This window comes from Podarcis pityusensis (genome assembly GCF_964106645.2).
Source record: "Podarcis pityusensis genome assembly, chromosome: 2".
NCBI classification, from domain to species: domain Eukaryota; kingdom Metazoa; phylum Chordata; class Lepidosauria; order Squamata; family Lacertidae; genus Podarcis; species Podarcis pityusensis.
The window spans coordinates 72,172,762-72,191,442 of record NC_138029.1 but is presented as its reverse complement, the minus strand read 5'-3'; the positions used below and the strand labels follow the sequence as shown (position 1 = coordinate 72,191,442).

At 42.0% G+C, this 18,681-nt stretch overlaps 1 protein-coding gene across 7 annotated transcripts in view; it reads right to left on the bottom strand.

Moving 5' to 3' along the window:
• The window catches only part of SEMA3F (semaphorin 3F), a 120,344-nt gene that overhangs the window by 35,364 nt on the left and 66,299 nt on the right, over nt 1-18,681 (bottom strand). For all 7 annotated transcript variants that reach the window (XM_080996432.1, XM_080996438.1, XM_080996434.1 and 4 more), the window contains exons 3-4: nt 2,645-2,805; nt 930-992 (exon numbers count right to left, since the gene is read on the bottom strand). In XM_080996432.1, coding sequence (XP_080852558.1) covers nt 930-992; nt 2,645-2,805 — 224 coding nt within the window. The remainder of the gene's footprint in view (nt 1-929; nt 993-2,644; nt 2,806-18,681) is intronic.

Sequence of the window (18,681 nt, the reverse complement as noted above, 5' to 3'; positions counted from 1 at the left end):
GTCAGCTGGCCAAAGGCTGGCTGTGCCTTGTAGGAAACAGCTTGGTAACCCTTTGACCTCTTGCTTCCTCCTACTGAAATTTAGTACACAATACTGCTGATAGACTTAACTGGGGTTGGGCAAAACCCCCAGTTCCTTTAAAGTACTGCTGACAAGGCATCTTCACTTTCATGTGCCATACATCAATATTCCATAACCCCCTAGAAATGTTAGCAGCCCTTGCCTTTAGAAAGCTTGCACAAGACACAAGAGTTGGCTAACTTGGCCATGATTATATCCTCTTGTAACAGAGGTTTGGAAGTGCAAGTTTACAGCTGCACTCAATTCCAGTGCTAAGCAGAACCCTGTGACCAAAAGATGACTTCATCACCAACTGCACTGCACTTTAGCTTCCAGAAACTAGGAAAGTTTTACAATGGTGATGTCATTTTCTTCAAAATCTTTCTATTTAATTCCGTCTTTGCTATCTTAGCTTTTTCAACTACAAACAGAGCACTGTCACTTCATCACATACTAAAATTTGTGTTGTATTTTAGGGTTTCTGAAACACCCACACAGACGTAAATGTTTCTGCTCAAATGCTGGAAACTTTTGTACAGGTACTCAAGGAATTATGACCATGGCTTTAGCTTGTGTACATGAATGTGCAGCACAAGGAACCAGGGTTTTTGTGACTCAGGAATAAACAGGAAGTGAGGAGGGCAGTCATAGGCAATAGGGCATCATCATTTGCTCATATTGCATATCCCTGAGGTTGTGTGAGCAATACAAACTGCCACTGCTTGGTGGCTTTCAGTCTTAAAGATCTTGGGAGGAAGGAAGCTTCAGAAGGACAGCTTTCATCATCCTACCACGTTACTAGCATTTCTTCGCCTCCACTCTTTTTCCACATCCTCTATAAACCTGAAGACCATACCAGAAGTACTTACATTACTGTTCTTCCCTGAAAGAACGCACTCTTCTATCCTTTGTTGAGACGCAGGCCAGTGGATCTGCCAAAACAATACAAAACCTTCAGCCTTTTAATTATAATTCTCCACAGAATCATGCTAAGAGAAATATTAAAAAGGGGTGGATGTATCTATCCCACTCCTAAATCTAATCCCAAACCATCAAGTTTTCTGGGAAGGTGGATTTTAATTTAAAGCACTGGTCACTAAGGACCTTTCAAAATTATCAGTTTGTATGGCATCAAGCATTCACTTGTCAGGTTCATTTGTGTTTTCTAAAGGTAACACTTTGGGTGAAGGGAGTATCACATTTCCCACAATATTTGTGGGAAACTAATTCACCCACCCTTTGATGTGATAAAAATGCATCAATTTTGTTACAAGATGCTGCGTGGAAGTGTCACAGACACCTTAGTGGATTGTTGCTTTGTAGCAACAACAGTGATAGTGACTCCTTTTGCACCTTCATCATCTTGTTACTTTTAAGAAGATTAATTTTAATCTTTTTATAAATAAAACTTTATAAAAATGCTCTTTAGAAATTAAGCACTCACTCTCAGGAATGTTCATGTAGCCCTGCAACCCACTGCTCATGCTGACGATGTCTCTGCATTTTATTAATTTGTTGCTAAAGAGAAGTTATTTGAAGAGTGTTGTGTGCTTTCCCCTCTCCAGGACTGAACTGTATTTCTCCCACCAGATGAAAACAGAAGTGGCCATGATTCTCCCCGACAAGGCTATCTCACTGCAGCATGGCTACTTCCACCCAATAATTACATGTGGATTCTGCATATCACACTTTTGCCTTTCCGCTGTGCCTTGCATAAATAGTGTTGCATAGCATGGTGTTATAAGGTGCTTGGAGGCCTTTGGGTAGCAAGCAACTAAAATGTCTAATGAAGAATATTTATTCTGTAAAACTAACAGTTCTGTAAGAACTTAACTATTTTGTGAGACCAAAATATAGTCAGGGTACACTTTGACTAATCACCTGGATCAGCCCTAAAAAGAAATAGCAAGAGCATTTAACGTCTTCCATGAGAATCAGTGATGGGTCTGTCTCCCCTGTATCTAGCTCTGGAGGGCATTGTGGGGGGTAGGCAGAGAAAAGACAACTGGGATGCCATCCCCACTTGCTTCATTGACTGTCTTCCTGCTGTTCCTTGCATTTGATTTAGAGTGGGGAAGGCGGTGGCAAAGGGGATACTTTCCCCACTTGTCTTGAGACTTGTCTTGTTGTTTTTCTTGCTCTGAAGGGTGTATTTATTTTCATTTTCAAAATAATATTCCCTAGGCAGCTCAAGGTGGCATACATAGTTCTACCCTTCATCATTATATCCTCACAGCAATCCTGTGAGGTAGGGTTAGTCTGAGTGACTGGCCCAAATCGCCCAGTGGACTTCATGACTGAGTGGTGATTTGAACCCTGGTCTCCCAGGTCAACAGTTGATGCTTTGATATGTAGGAATATTCCCAGTATTCCCAATGTTGTGTCAAACCACTCCCCCTGGCAGCAGCCATTTTATGACTGGTACCCATAGCATTCTCTCAAAATTAGAAATGTGCCCCTGAACCTACTCTACTAATCCATACTCATCACATGGAAATAGTTGGTCATTTTGCAGCCCTCCACCCCACAAAGCCTCCCAGATGTTCCTTGTCTGCTCCTGGTACAAAATGAGAAATACCCTTACAATCAGGGGCTCCCGGTTGATATCGTGAAGATCCAGGGAGAGGATGTAGTCTTTGCTCCCCACATACATGCGGTCGTGATCTTCATCTTTCAGTAGAATACGATAATCGGTTGAGTTGAGCAGGAAATTGAAGAAATGGGCAGTGCTGGTGGCTTTGAGCTCTGGTGAGAGGAAAAACACCAGGAAAGAGTTATAATAGATGGCTCCTCCTGTGTTTCCTGGTGCAACATATACATCTCTATAAGTAACATGCATGATTTGGAACTAACCATCAGGTTCCCCAAACACTGGAGCACATTTAGCTCTTAGATGCAATTAAATACTTGCATGCAATCCATGTCAATAAATTACACACCTGGCAACTATCCTATTCCTTAATACAGTTTGGTTCATCAGACTACATCAGCTCAATCCTATGCATTTAGATGTGGCTGAACCCATTGAAAACCAATGAGTTTAGGTGCATTCATATTGGAATATAGGATCCATTTCTGAGGCCTGTAGTACATCAGCCTAACACTGATTGTGCCAAAGAATTAGCAAAGGTCTGAATGTAATCTGGAAGCTGCAACCACAACGCATAACAAGAACCCATCAAGCAGGAAATATATATGTACTTAATTACAGAAGCTCTGGAACTTAGTGAGATTCTACAAAGCTGTGAATTGCAACTCCAGGAGCCCAGCTCTTCAATGTTAGCCATTTGTACTCTCAAGAGTCTGACATTCTCATGTGTGAACTGTTGTGTACACATCACTCTGTCATGGGGCACTAATTATTTCAGGCAGTGCTTTTTTTCTTTAAAAAATGTTTAGGGGGTACTCTCATTTTCTACTCATATTGAAATACTGACCCTCAATGAGGCCAAACTTAGATTCACAAAATGTTTAGGGGTATGCATACCCCTGCATACTCCCCAGAAAAAAGCACTGATTTCAGGTGCCAAAAGAACTGAAAAAGATCCCTGGCAGGTAGAAAGGAAACTGTATGATACCCCCCCCCCCGCTCCCCGGACAGGTTAACAAATGGCAATGACTAACATACAAGACTTCAATCTTGAGTCCACTTTCCCCACAGTTTTCCTCACTGAATGGTTCTCACCTGATGACTAGATTGAAAAGTTTAGGAAAGTTTAGGAAAAGGCCTAGTCTGAATTTATCAATTCGAGTCATGCAGTGCAAAAGTTTTTGCCCAGTCTTAGGCAACGTATTAGACGTTTTGTTCCAGCCAATACAGGCCACCCTTGGCCAATTTTGCTCATAAACTGTGAAAGGGGAATTTCGTTTCACAGCAAGTGAGTATACAGGTAAGAAGGCAGGATGGGGTTTCCATTATTTGTGCTCTAGTGCTCTTCTCACTCTTTTGTTCTGCATCCAAGGGTGCCATCCAGGCTGCAGTACTAGCCTGTCTAAGCATTGTTAACTGGTCCCAAGGGCTAGTCCTGATCCACAAAACCCATAAATCCCTGAGCTCAAGAGGCTGGCCCTTAGTCTGAGCAACTTGCTGCCTGGGATCTGAAATTCTGCCTGTCCTTGGTTAAGCATTTGCCTTCAGCCTCTCTGATACTAACTAACCTGCTCTGGAACTCAACCCTTGCCTGTTCTGGACTAATAGCCATCCTCCATCCCAATAGCCTAGTGCTTGAGCCCGAAATCTTGGAAATGCAACAGTCAATAATAAACCTTTTGGTGAACAGAGACGAAAACACAAAGCATTCACCTGTAGTCAAGCAATCTTTAACCTACGTAACAGGAACTCCCACTTGACTACACCAAACAGTAAGCTTTCCTACTGATCAGGAGACTAGGCAGGGATTTGGGAATAATGGGTTCTGTTCTGATGTTTTGTGTCATTACTTTCCTTCTCTATATCTAATTCTGTCTGAGATACTTTAGGGGGAAAGTGGTCTCTCTAAATCACACTGATCCTTTATATAGTAGTAAAGCAATGTTATCAACAACTGTCATTGCCCCATGCCTTGTTTGTTTTTCTGTTACTGTATTTACAAAACATTTGTTTTGAAACTAATAGGTTTTTTTAAATTAAAAAAGAAAGTAGTATCTCTGTCCATGCACAAAACCCACAAGATATTCACAAATAAGCACCTTTGAGTAATACTGTACCTATATCTTAAATCTGCAGTGTCCAAGAATTAGCCAGGCGGCACCTGACCTGCATATGGCACTGATCTCACACCTTCACTTTCAGCTGACATTCCGCCATGCCTTGGGGGGGAGGCTCTCTTTCAACCAAAGCCAAAGTTCAGATGCAAGCAGATTGATCATTAACAACAATTGTTACAGTATAACTGCACTGAGTTCCAACTGATGGGTGTAAGGGCAGACTGATCAACACAGTATGGGGATAAACAAATTAATTCCATCTGAAAAGGCCCTTTCCTGAAATAAATAATCCAGAAAGTTGGCCTCCCTCCCAGCAAAGAAGAGAAGTGGGAGCAGCTTCACATGCAAAGTGACTTGATTTTTTTATCTAGCATATACATACAGGGTGAGTCTTTTAAAAGAGGCCCTGTGGAACATGTGTATTCTGTATCCACGGGGCCTCTTTTAAAGGACTCACCCTGTACAACAGGTCATTATAATTTTCCTGTTTTCTTTGATATTGCATAAATTTACAAATAATAGTAAAGAATAATAAAGAATTAAATACATTATTCATGGTAACAATTTTTCTAAGCCACTGATGCGTCAATGACATTGCAAGGCCTAGGTTCCACCAAATCCTTAGACCCAGAGGTCCAACACATTACACACTAGACCACATGCCCTTTTGCTTGTGCAGGTGTGATGCCACTAGAGTGGCCACTTGCATGTTGCCAAAAAAGAGGAAATGCTTTATCTAAAAAGAGGGCAGAAAGGGCACAGATTTGCAGGGGGAAAGGTGTATGCTAATTTATCTATACAATTTTACAAACAACCACTCTAATGTAAACAGACCGTGACCATGTGATCTTTGTGCTTGCTCAGTAGGCTATGCAGAGACATAAATGTGGCTGGGGAACTTCAAGGTTACTAATTTTTTACCTTAAAACTGGACTTGGACCACAACAGGCTCTAATATAGAACACATGTCCACCATCCTAGCATTTTCACTGGGAGGAGGGCATGCAGTAGGGCTGGAATCATTTCTTGCCACTGTGAACTTCACAGGCAGGGAATATATACGGTACTTGTAGGAGATCTATTCACATTAAATATAACAAGGGCTTGAACTGTTGCTTACTCAGACCTCTGTTTCCCCTTCCTCTTTGCGGATAAGGGAATACATTATCATCATCTTCAAGTTGTTGCCTTCCTTGCTCACCACTACAGAAAGTTGGAACTCAAAGGATAAAAGGATTTTAAAACAAATTCTAGACCAGCTATTAGTATTATCATCATCATGTACATCAGCAGAAACAGTCTTTTGCTTGGTTTTTGAAACTGCTTACTCATCTACAGCAACAAGGATTACTTGGAAACCCATAGTGTTTCCTGGCAATCATTACGTGATTTAATTTAACAATAGTTTATTAGGGAAATTCCCTAATCCTGTTAATCCCCAAAACAGCTCAGCTGCTTAGGCTGCAGATGCCAGGCCTCTCTCTGACATCAGAGCAGCTAAGTAGTGGCTGCCAACAGGCCATGACTCTTTAGCCTACAAAGCTATCCTGTAGCATCAGAACAGATCAGCCAGTGACATAAAGAGATGGAGCTGAAAAGACACTACAAGAGTAAAAAGATCAGAGGACAAAGAAGGAAGTGTAGGACTGCAGGGGAAAATTCCAGAGTCTCAAAGGTGCACTTTGTAGGTTTCATCACTATGAGATTTCATGCACATGGTTACTATGACCTGTTTTGTACAAAACAGATTTGGACAACAAAAACAATCTGTTTATTGGAAGGATTTATTCGTGTATATTACCAGAATCTCCAATAAGATTTATTTTGGAATATATTGAGGATGTGGGTTCCTACAGTAAAATTCAGCCACTGCCAAAAGAAACCCTCCATCCTTCATCCAAGCAAGGAAAAGGCATTGTCACAGTTCACAAATGCAGGTCAACCAGGCAAAAGCACCCAAGGAAGTGTGTGAAGAGAGGGGCCTGGGTCAGAGTGAGTCATGAAGGGCAGATAAAGAGGCCTGGAGAGAGAGACTTGGCTCTTCAGACCTGCTATATATAGTGAAATAAACCACAATGGGATAAACAGGGAGGATAGCTAACAGACAACAAAAAACAGCTGTAATAAACCAATCAGAAAAGTTGTCATTATTAAAGTAACTTATCACTAAAGTAGACAGGAGATAAAAATCCTTCCCACAGAGTATATTTTCCACCAATCTGCAGAAAGATTCAAAATATGTGCTTACAGATATGTCCTTTGGTCAGAAGTTCCAAAATCTGATGCCACTACTTAAAATTCCTCGCTCTGGATTCATGCAAATACGTCCCATAGTGAGAGGAAAGAGAGCAGAGATGCCAAGTTGAATGGCTCCTTTGAGAGAGGCATCTTGAGTCTATGCAAACTTATGTCATTATAAATTTGTTGGACTTTAAGGTGGTGCAAGAGTTTCCGTTCTTTCTTCTATAATAGACTAACATAGCTATTTCTCTGGAAATTGCTCTATAAAGTATCTTCAGGTGGCAGGAGAAAAGCCAGAAATGTGTGTGTGTGGGGGAAATAACTATTATTGTTATTACCTAAGTTATTACCTCATCTAAGTAAACAGCACCTTTTTAAGCCATGCCCTGGATGCACTGAAAACCTGCAGGGTCCCACCAGACACTACTGGCCTTCAACCCAAACCTCCCCAAAACTACTCATCTCTACCCCAGGCCAGGAGCTCTATTCCTATGTCCTGTCAATGCACCAGAAATTTTCATTTTAAAAGTTGAAGACTATCTGGGCTTAGAAGACAGACCAGAAGAACCCCATTACAAATGACAGAGGAAATAAGGTACAAAGTATATAAAAAACCAAGAGGGGAAAACTGACAGCATACTTGACACAAATCCTCCAGATATGCAGGCTGGCCCTGGTAAGGGAGTCTGCTTTGGATCGCCAAAGAGTGTGACTGAGGACAGAACTACATATTATACTTACATGTGTATAAGTTTTTCTAAGGTGATTTTTGAGGAGATGCTTAACTTTTTCCCACCTGTTGCTTCTTCACTCCAAATAGTCACCCCTCCAAATGGGTCTTTGTGAACATAAACATACGTGCGTGTGTGTGTTTAGCTCCATTCTCAAGTTCCTGACAGAAGGAACTCGTATTCTCCCTGCCTCTGGCCTCAAAAGAAAAGCAGAGGTGTGTGGCTCTTAGCCAATCTGTAGAACTAATCAAAAGCGATACCTTCTGTGCTGGGTGATTCCAGAGAAGCTGGCAAAGCTGTTTAAGAAGAGGTCTGGCTCCAGTTGTAACAAAAAAGGACTTTGTGAGGAAGTTAGGCAGCTACTGAGGGAATAGTTATGCAGCTGCTCTGTGCAGGGAGAAGAATATACTAACAACTAACCATCACTTACACAATTTAAATTACTGTATTGTGTCTATTTAATACAAGGCAGGTATTAAAAACTGGCTGCAACTGTTTGGTGCATGTCCCTAAAAATGTGTATATTCCAGAATGTGCCCTGCAGAATCACAGGGTTGTATCCAACTACAGTGGTACCTTGGGTTACATACGCTTCAGGTTACAGACTCCGCTAACCCAGAAATAGTACCTCGGGTTAAGAACTCTGCTTCAGGATGAGAACAGAAATCGTGCTCCGGTGGAGCAGGTGGCAGCGGGAGCCCCCTTTAAAGTGGTGTCTCAGGTTAAGAACAGTTTCAGGTTAAGAACGGACCTCCGGAACTAATTAAGTTCTTAACCCGAGGTACAGTATACTCAGAGAAGACCCACTGAAATCAATAGTTTAAAATTAGTCATTTCCATTAATTTCAAAGATTCTACTCTGAGTAGGACTCTCATTGGCTACTACCCACAGTAATATTTTAATTTGTTAAAACAGCTAAGTGACAAATAAGGTTAATTCTTCATAAGCAAGGGCAGATTAACTCATTGTGTATTTAAGGATGTGCTTGGCTGTCTTTGTAGAAGTTCTGGAATGTGTCTCTATCAGCAACACATGCTGCAGGTACATAGCTGAACTAAATTCAAATGAACTAAATAAAATAAATATTTAACAAATCTACAGACAAGATTATGGCATGTATCGGCTGAAGTCCCCTTCATTGCTACCTCATGCATGCATAAGGCCAAACAATTCATAAAGTCTCATCTGCTGAAGAAAACAATTCCCTTAGCTTTAGGGGGATGGGGAGGTGAATCAGGGCAGGATGCTTGTGTTTGGAAACACGGAGCTGGAGTTGGCCTCATACATTATTAATGAGTCCACAAAGCAGCAGCGGCTAAAGGGGAATTATGGGGCACCATTTTATTTGCACTTTCAAAAAAGCCTTTGACAGAATCCCTCATAAGAGGCTGTGAAAAGAAGCTTAGTTGCCATGAGAGGGAACTAAGATTTGGTCATGGACCAGAGGTTGGCTATGGAAGGGGGAACAAAAAGCCGGATTAGCCCTGTGGCTTTCAGCAATGCATTGTTTCCAAAATGGCCTTGAATTCTGTGAACAGGTTCATTCACCAGATAAACTTCAGCATTTGTTGGCTTAACTAGTTTGCTTCTTCCTGGTGTCACCATCACCTCTGGAGCTGTATGATATCGTTTTTGCTGCTTGACTGAACTGCAAACTTTTTAAAGGCATGAGATATACACTGCAAAGAGTACCAATTATCCCATCAGTTCTAACCATTATTGTATCAATGCCACCCCTTCTTTGTTGCACATTGACCAATAGAATCGCCAAAAGAGGGAAACCATCTTCACAGGTCAGTATTTCATACCTTCACTGCAACCAGCCACTAGCTGGAGACACAATTCCATGCTAAGCTATTTATAATTTCTCTTCCCTTGCATCTATCCACCATAGCTGGAGGTTGCTGGAAACTTAGACTAGTGTAAACAAGCTCAAGTTTTCAGGTGTATCTAAGGAATGCTCTTACTCTCCCTGCACCTGAGACTCTCCCAATGTTACGTCCATATTTGTGTTTTCAAATCCCCAAAGACATCAGAAGGGTAAGATTTGATTATCAGAGTAGTATCTTGCAAATGTCCCAGAACCTTCTCTGAAGTTCATGTGGCCTGATTCGAGATTCATCTTTGCAGCATTACAAGGATGCCTGATTTTCATACTGTAAACAGGGAAATGGGACACTGATATATATACTCAGTGAACAAACTATGAAGAGCTCTGGGTTCATGACAGGGCATTGCTGTGTTTTCCCTGGGACTAGAGACATGGCTGGTAAAAGCCTTGATTATCATGAGCCTCATGGAGACTTTTTGGCAAGGTTGGTCCAAGGAGGAGGAAGATTGGGAATAGTGTGTGGAGCCTAACGCTGAGAATGCTTGGATGCTTGGTAGGAGCTCAGTGGTTTGTCAAGAGAAAGCACGGCCCTAGAGCCATCTGACACGGTGGCGCTGTGGTCTAAACCACTGAGCCTCTTTGGCTTGCCGATCAGAAGGTCGGCAGGTTCGAATCCCCGCAATGGGGTGAGCTCCTGTTGCTCCTGCCAACCTACCAGTTCGAAAGCACACCAGAAAGTGCAAGTAGACAAACAGGTACTTCTCCAGCGGGAAAGTAAACGGTGTTTCCATGCGCTGCTCTGGTTTTGGTGTTCCGTAGCACCAGAAGCAGCTTAGTCATGCTGGCCACATGACCCAGAAAAACTGCGGACAACCGTCGACTCCCTCGGCCTGTAAAGTGAGATGAGCGTCGCAACCCCAGAGTCCTCTGCAACTGGACTTAACTGTCAGAGGTCCTTTACCTTTAGAGCCATCTGACCTTGTCTCCACCCCACCTTTGACTAGTGAAACACTTCCAGCTCCAGGTGAGGCATCTGAGCCTAGGCTGGTCAGTGAACCAGCTGCACCAACCTGTGTGTCAAGTGTTGAGACAACATCTCAGCTTGCACCTAGTTATGTATCTTCGAGACCTGTGCACCTATAACTTGATCTATGTTTAGACTGTGTAGTGAACTTTGGAATAAAGCCTTTGACAATAATTGAGCTGAGAGTCCGAGTACTGCATCTACAAATCGAAGCCAGGAGACTGGGAGGAACTTACTTGCAACTCAGTGGTTAGCTGGGTTAGACTGCTCAAGATTAGAAAACATGAGAAAGAGTACAAACAGAAACTCACTTGTGCCAAAAGGAGTGAGGGGGGAGCAGAGCTGACCTGGTGTACCACAGGGGCACATAACATGTACCACCTGTTGTATCCAATTGGGCACAAACGGCTTTTCTAACGTATTCCAGTATCTTAGACTTGTTGTTTGCAGAACAGCACTGATGAAAATTCCCAAATGGGGAATATCTAGGCAGAGATATACCCTTTTTGGCAAAGCTGTGCAGGAAATTATGCACTTGTCCTGTCTCTTTAACAGTCCTGGGCTCCGGAGCTGGTGAATATGTGATCTCCTTGGAATGTGCCCAAGCTGCTCACACCTCTCTCTCCTCCTTACTACCTGTCCCCTGCTTGGATCCTTGCCTGCTGTTGTCCTTGGCTTCAGGCCATTTAATAAAGACTCCTAGTATAAGGTTCCTGCTGAGAGCTCTTAGAAGGAAAGTATCCAAAAGAACACTCTCCACACATAACCCCTGCAAGGCTCTCGTGCCTCTCTGGCACTGTGAGCCAGCTGCGTGTGCCTCACATAATTTAACAACATGTTTGACATGGGGATACAGCAAATGACATTGGCAACAAGCTAGGAACCCTCCCTGATCCTAACAGCAGCTGGGGAATGACACAATTCATGATAAAATGACAAATCCAGTTGGTGTGCAAGGAGTATTGCCACACACAGTTTAACCTGTTATTAATTTAGAGGAGGAGGTTGACACTCTAGCTGACAAGTGCTGCAAATCTGAACTCTTATAAGTATGGACACATAGTTGGTGGTGCTGGTGCACGTATGTGTTTTTGTGTGCACATGCACATCACAGGGATATAATCCCTCTGTTTCTGAGCCTCTAGTGCACAGATGACAAATTCCCAGGGCTGTTGCATCCTGCTATAATTTGAACCTTCTGGTGTTAGATATTTATATTGAAAGGTGGCATATAAGTTCTTTAAACAAATAAATTATACCAACAGTTTTTGGGACAATACACAGTTCTTAAAAACTCCACCAATCTCAAAGGGTACGAACTTCACCACATTACTGCTTTCTTCTAATTAACTCTGCTTTTGAGACCGAATGGAAGAACAGAAAAAATCAGGTGGTGTAATGAACCACACCAATGTGTTATTTCTTAGTGTGACGCTCTTCAAGAGTGATGTACCCATCCAACAGCTAAGATATCTAAGAGTTAAGTGCCCTTCTCTTACATTATAAGAAACAGCTCATTGGGTCTAGCTAAATACAGTCTGATGCTTGGAACATAATATTCTAAGTGGTTCCTTCACCTTCAAGAAGATAACAATACTTATAGTTATTACAGCTTATAATTTCTTGTCCTGTAACAGCATCCAAAATTTTCTACTTGAGTAGGGTAGTCATATATCCTACTTTACAGAGGATACTCTTTCAGAATACATTTATTTCAGGAATGGGGAACCTGGACTCCAGTTCACTATAATGGGCTGCATTGCGTTTCTATTTAAATTAGAGTGGTCGTTTCTAGATTTGCACCAATACATATGAATCAGCATGTACAATTGTTATGTAAATCTGTGTCTCCTTTTCTGGTGATGTACACAAGTGACCATTCTACACCTGAGGTAGATGCCCCAATCTTGCATCATGGAAAGGGACTACAACTCAAAGTTTCAGTGGCCTCGAATTAGTCTACATGAACGGAGTTGCATTGAAATTAGTATTTTAAAGTTTTGGGCAAAAGCACAACTGAATAGTTTAAAAGTGCGTGTGAAGAAGCAATCACAGAAATAAACATTTTTTGTTTAGAGGCCCTGAGACTGCATGCTCAGTGCTTCTGCTATTGCATTTGTCTTCTTGAAAAAATGAACAATGCAGATGTCATTCCTCAGGAATCCCCATAAGATATGCGACATTAGTTGCTTCACTGCTTGAGATGGCAGCTAGCCAACTCTATCAATCCACTCCTGCCGTCTGTCAGCTCTTACCTTACATGTATGTATCTTCCATCTTCAAATCTGATTGGGAAAAATCAGGGGTTTGGGGGAGGGAGGGAATTGCTTTCAGCCCCTCTACAACGTTATCAGCAATAGTAAGAGTTATGGATGCAGTTAGAGGTAAAGGATTGATGGGGGAAACAAGGTAGAAAAGAAATTAACTAGGCAACACTATTGCCTAAAAAATAACCAGAACTGACAGGGTTTTCTTTTAAAGGAAGTATCTAATTCAAATTCTGAATGAAAACTTAAATAATTATGGTTATTCAACAACAAAAATATAAGTTCAGGAGTTTTGACAAATTTAAATTTGTGCAAAATTTTATTTCAAGTCTGAACACCTTTCCTATACTTGCAGGAAGTTCCTAGAGACCACATGGTTCCCTTCATATCTGTATATCTGTAACAAGCTATAGCAGTCTCTAATCACAGCCTCTTAAGAGACAGGCAAGTGCCCTCAATACAGCCTCTCTGAATGCTTGAAAGCTCAGTCAGGAAAGGAAGAAGAGGCAGAAAAAGGAGTGAAAGCACACAGAGCCAGGATGAGAAGGACCATGTTGCCACTTGGACATTGTGGAGTGGTGGTAATACTTTTCATTTTGCAGACACATTTGGGAACCAAGGCTAGTAAGAAAAGGCTGCTTGTGATAACTAGAGGCTCCTATCTTAACCAGATTCTGGGTGCTTTATAGAATATAAAGGGGGCGACCCTCCCCCTTCCCCAAGTTATTTTTAGCTCCTCTGCTGGGGAAGTATTTGAAAGAGTTTAATGAGGGTCATGAATATTCAGTCACTAAATGAGGCACACAGATGGCAGCCAGGAGTGCTACAGATGCCTTGGGTGCAAGCCAGGGTTTCATTATCACCCTCAGTGTCACCAGAAATATAACAGGCTTTACTCTGTCTAGTAATACTCTCCATCTACTCCATCTACTCACCCTGCACTATCTTATCCCTCTTTCACCTGCCAGGCTCACTGAGGTCCCTCCTTTTTTCCCCCTGAAGCAAAAATTCAACAGGATTAGGGGTGGCTGCTGAATGATTAGGGGTGACATCAGAATTAAGACAGCTAATGTAGGGCAGTGGGTAGACTGTTCAACCTGGACTGATATCACTGAAGATCACTAGATGGCCCTGAGCAAATCACTGCTTCTTTCAATGATAAAAGAGTATAACCCTAGATATATGTTGCTGTGAGCTCCTTAAAGGTAAGGCTTTAAGATCATTCATGTAGTCCATCCCTCAGAGGTACATTATTCATCTACAAAGGAAATGGCTCTCTTAATAATGGCACCCTGGTTGTGCTGGGGGGGGGGGGTTGCCTGGCACCAATTATGCAATAGTTTCAGTGCCAATGAAAATACATTTCTGTTTATCCAGGCATTTTAATCTGTGCAGATCTTAGTTTATTTTTAAGGATTTTAATTGTTATTTTGTAACTGCCATTCCAATTATGATGAACGGAAGTAATACATGTTTTAATAAATACAGAAATAAAATCTGACCAGATACAAACATGACAATAATATTTTATATTATGAAGGCAGGCTACATCCTCTTGGGGGGATACAGGGTGCACAATTGGGTTAACAGCTGGCACACATTTCATGTGTCGGCAATACTAAAAGCTACCTAATCATTCTCTTCTGAGAAAAACAGGGCTCTCAACAGCTGGCATGGTATTCTTATTCAATCTGGTGGAGGGCATACACTGGTTGATTTGACCACCTACCATCACCAGCCACATAGACTTTGCCTCCAAAATACTGGACTGGGTTGAGACACTCTCTTCTTTGAAAGTCTAACTGCCCTCTGCAGACATTTTTTTGTGGGGGGGGCAGCCCAGTGGAATGTGCCTATTTTGATTTCTCTGCTGAGTTGCTGTAATCTCAGCTATGCCAGTTATTGCTGAAATAATAAGCCTTTCAAGGTCATTCAAGTGCTTCCAGCAAGGAAGGGGGGGAGGAATCTCCAGAATATGCCCTAAGAGACTTTTGCTGTGCAGAATTCTTTCCATCTCCAGTTCCAGACCTTCCTGACAGAGGATATTACAGTGGTACCTCTGGTTAAGAACTTAATTCGTTCCAGAGGTCCGTTCTTAACCTGAAACCGTTCTTAACCTGAGGTATCACTTTAGCTAATGGGGCCTCCTGCTGCCGCTGCACGATTTCTGTTTTCATCCTGAAGCAAAGTTCTTAACCTGAGGTACTATTTCTGGGTTAGCGGAGTCTGTAACCCGAAGCGTTTGTAACCCGAGGTACCACTGTAGACGGAGTGGCAGGCAGGACAGCAATATAGCTGGCTGTTCCTGCATCACTGTTTCTGTTCACTGCAGTGAACCAGGCAGGAGATCTATATAACTCCTAGGGAACTTCTTCATAATACCCTTCCCACCTTCTCACAGAAGGGGATATTTGTGCTGCAGGAGGACCATGTAAATGACATCTTTAAAAGACATACTGAGTAAGAAAAAGTTTTCCCAACATTTGGGAGCGGCCCAGGAAAGGACAGCCTGGTTTCAGTCAACAAAACTTTTGGAAGGTTCAATAATTCATCACTACCACATCACCTATCACAAGAATGTGCTTTTAGTCCATGAAGGCTTCTACAAAATAGCAACCAAGTTTCTTGAGAATAGGATTCAGCTGAGACCAAGACACTCAAGCTACACACAATATTAACTACATGCAGCTTGCTACTCCAAACTCCAGTTTTGTGTGTGTGTGTGTGTGTGTGTGTGTGTGTGTCTCCTAAATATATTTTATCCTGTGGTGCTAACCTGAGGGGCGGGAGGAATTCGATGGTAGAAAACTAGCAGAGAGGAAAGTGTTAGTGGGTGTGCATACATGGGTAAATATACTAGCCTACCATTGTAGACTGCAGAAAAGAAACATCTACAAGTGAAGAGGAACCACACATGGTTAATGTAATGTGTACTTTGATCTAACGGGAATAAAAATATCCATCAACATCCTTCTTCACTCAGTCAAAATCTGTCTACCTGTAGGCAGCCCCACAGCCTTTATAGTCAACATGTTTGCCAGAGGTACATTTTCCAATCCAAACAGCTTCCTCTGTTAAGATACAGTGTTATCTCATTACAGTACTTAGAATGTGACTGACTAAAAATATGGGGGGAGGAATAAGGAATTCCTGATAGAGCCTTTCATGGGTGTACAGCACACAATCAGTCAAGGAGAGTGGGTCTCTATATGGCAGTGTGTGAACTTCACTGTATCAAAGACTGTGTTAACATCAATCCTCAGGCTGCTCCATCCATACAAGCCCAATTTATTTCAACATGGGTGAAACTGGCACAGCATTTTGAAGACTGGTAGTTATGTCATTTCAGTGGTCTTTGTTGGAACTATATCAGCATAGAATATAAATGAGATCACTAGTATTATAAGTGGCAGTACATGCAACATGTGTGTATTCTAATTCAGGACTGTGGATCTGAGGCTTTTCCAATAAAACATTTCTAAAACAATAAATGCGGCATTCTAAATTTGTTGCAGGAGATACAAATATTTTTCCTTTAAGTAGCATTTCTATTGCAGGGAATATCTCATTTCTACAGGACTCAAATGACAGAACACTGCCTCTGGAACAATGCAGCTTTCACTCCAGTTAGGGAATCTACTACAATTTAGGCCGGCTCTGCCATACAGAACAGTGAGATGGCTGTCACAGGTGGTTGATGCTGGGGAGTGATTAAGGCAGCCCCTCTGCCAACAAGCTAACCTCCTGAGTCCTTTGGCCATTCCCATCCAAATGAGCTCGTACTGATTATGTTTGCTTGTTGCTGGTCTGTTTGTCTGTCTTGCCTAGCTGCCTTTTCTCAGTATGACACAGAAAGCACCACTGGGAAAGGACCCTGATTAAGCGATTAAGCAAGCAAGCAAGCAAGCAAGCAAGCAAGCAAGCAAGCGGAGAGGCATACAAGTATAAGCATGCACTCCAAAAGTTATCATGTGTTGCTTGTCACATGATACATACTGGCACCACTGTTGCTGAACCGCAACATTTGTTTGAATAGACCAGAGCTTTCCAAACTTTTCAAGTTGGTGACACACTTTTTGGACATGCATAATTTATTGACACGGTAATGCAGTTTTATGAGCAAACAGGAGGTTAAACGAGCCCTTTCCAGCCACAGGAGGAGTGCAGGGAGCGTTAGTGCAACATACCTACACACTGCAGCCAACACACTAATGTGTTGTGACACACAGTTTGAAAAGCTCTGGATAGACAGTGATCAGACACCAAGAGGAGCAGTAAGCAAGTGGCATCAAGCTGCTGACAGGGACAGATCTCTGGGTGCCATATGCCTAGCCTGTTGCTCTCAGGTACAGTGCAGGATTCAGCTGCCAGAGGGTCCGCTTCTATACATGAAATGGGAGGGATGTATCTTGTCCTTGGCCTCAGGCAACGCAATGCCTTAAAAGCCAGTCCTTGTGACTCCAGCATGGAATATGATTAAGTGAATGATAAAGGTCCGTATTGGGTAGTTAAATGTACTCAGTTGTTTTAGTTTTCAAGCAATTTTCAAAACACCACCACCTTTAGAAGCCTTGTTCTTCTCTGTCATACCAACCTCCTCCCTTCCTACCTCACCCCCCAAAAGTACCCTGACCTGCTATTTCAGTAATCCAGTGCTAAGTTTGTCTTTTATGTCTGCAATTACTGCATGTTTCCTCTTTCCAGTATTGGAGTGCACATTGTTCTTTTTCTTTTTCTAATATATTTTTATTTTCAATTTTACAAATATCTTTTGTATTCAAATATAATCAATTTTATACATATATAGGATTCTCTGAATCCTTGGACTTCCCTCCATCGCCCACCCCCGTGGTTTCCATAATGCTTCTTTTTATACTGCATCTTATAATATTATCCAAATTTATATTCAAATTTCCATTTATAACCACAGAATTATTACATTACAAGTGTTATATTAATCCTGCTAACGTTTTTAACTGTGTACAGTGTTCATTAAGGTAATCTATAAAAAAAAATCCATTCTCACATTGCTCTTTTTCTGTAACAGTGAAAGAAAAAGACTAACCTTCAGACCTACCAAAGGGGGAGGAAATATAGTTTTAAAGTATTTTGAAATAGCCTCATATAATTATGGGTGTTTGTCTATGTGTTTGCTTGTATGCCTGTTGTGAATGCCCATGCATCACCAAATCTATGAAAAGAAGTATATGTGATGGTCACTAAACAAAACACGAACAAGTCAATGCAAATCTTCTCATTTTCTGAGACTCTGTGTGGCAGAAAATGTATGTGCAACCTTCAAGCAGCGTGGATGTTCAAATGTCAGCACAGGGGTGAGTCTGTATTTGTGTCTACACTCAACACAAACAAACATCTGGATGAAGCATCTGGCAGCAGCTCCAACATCTGTTTCTTCCTCAATTTGCCTGTCAGAACACTGAAGCTGGGCAGCAGTTTGGAGGGCCTCCCATACAGCAAGCAGGGGGGTTAATAGGAAAAGGGTGAGTAAGGCCAAAGCAGTATTAAACCTTGTTTAGGTTCTGCCTTTTTTGCCTCATCCCCAGCTGCTGCCTCCTCACAGGGAGGCAGAGGCCCCAGCGTTCTTCACATGCTTCTCCCTGCCCCCTGCCACTGGGCCTGCCTAATTTCATTTGTATCAGTGAATCAATTGGATTTGCTACTGGCCCTGTAGCTCTCATTTGGCACACCAGTCCCCAATAGTGGCATGGAACCAGGATGTGGTTCACTGATGCACTTCCATGACATAACCTCTGCCTTCTGAGACAGGCTTGCATTACAGCAAGAGATGGGAGCATACA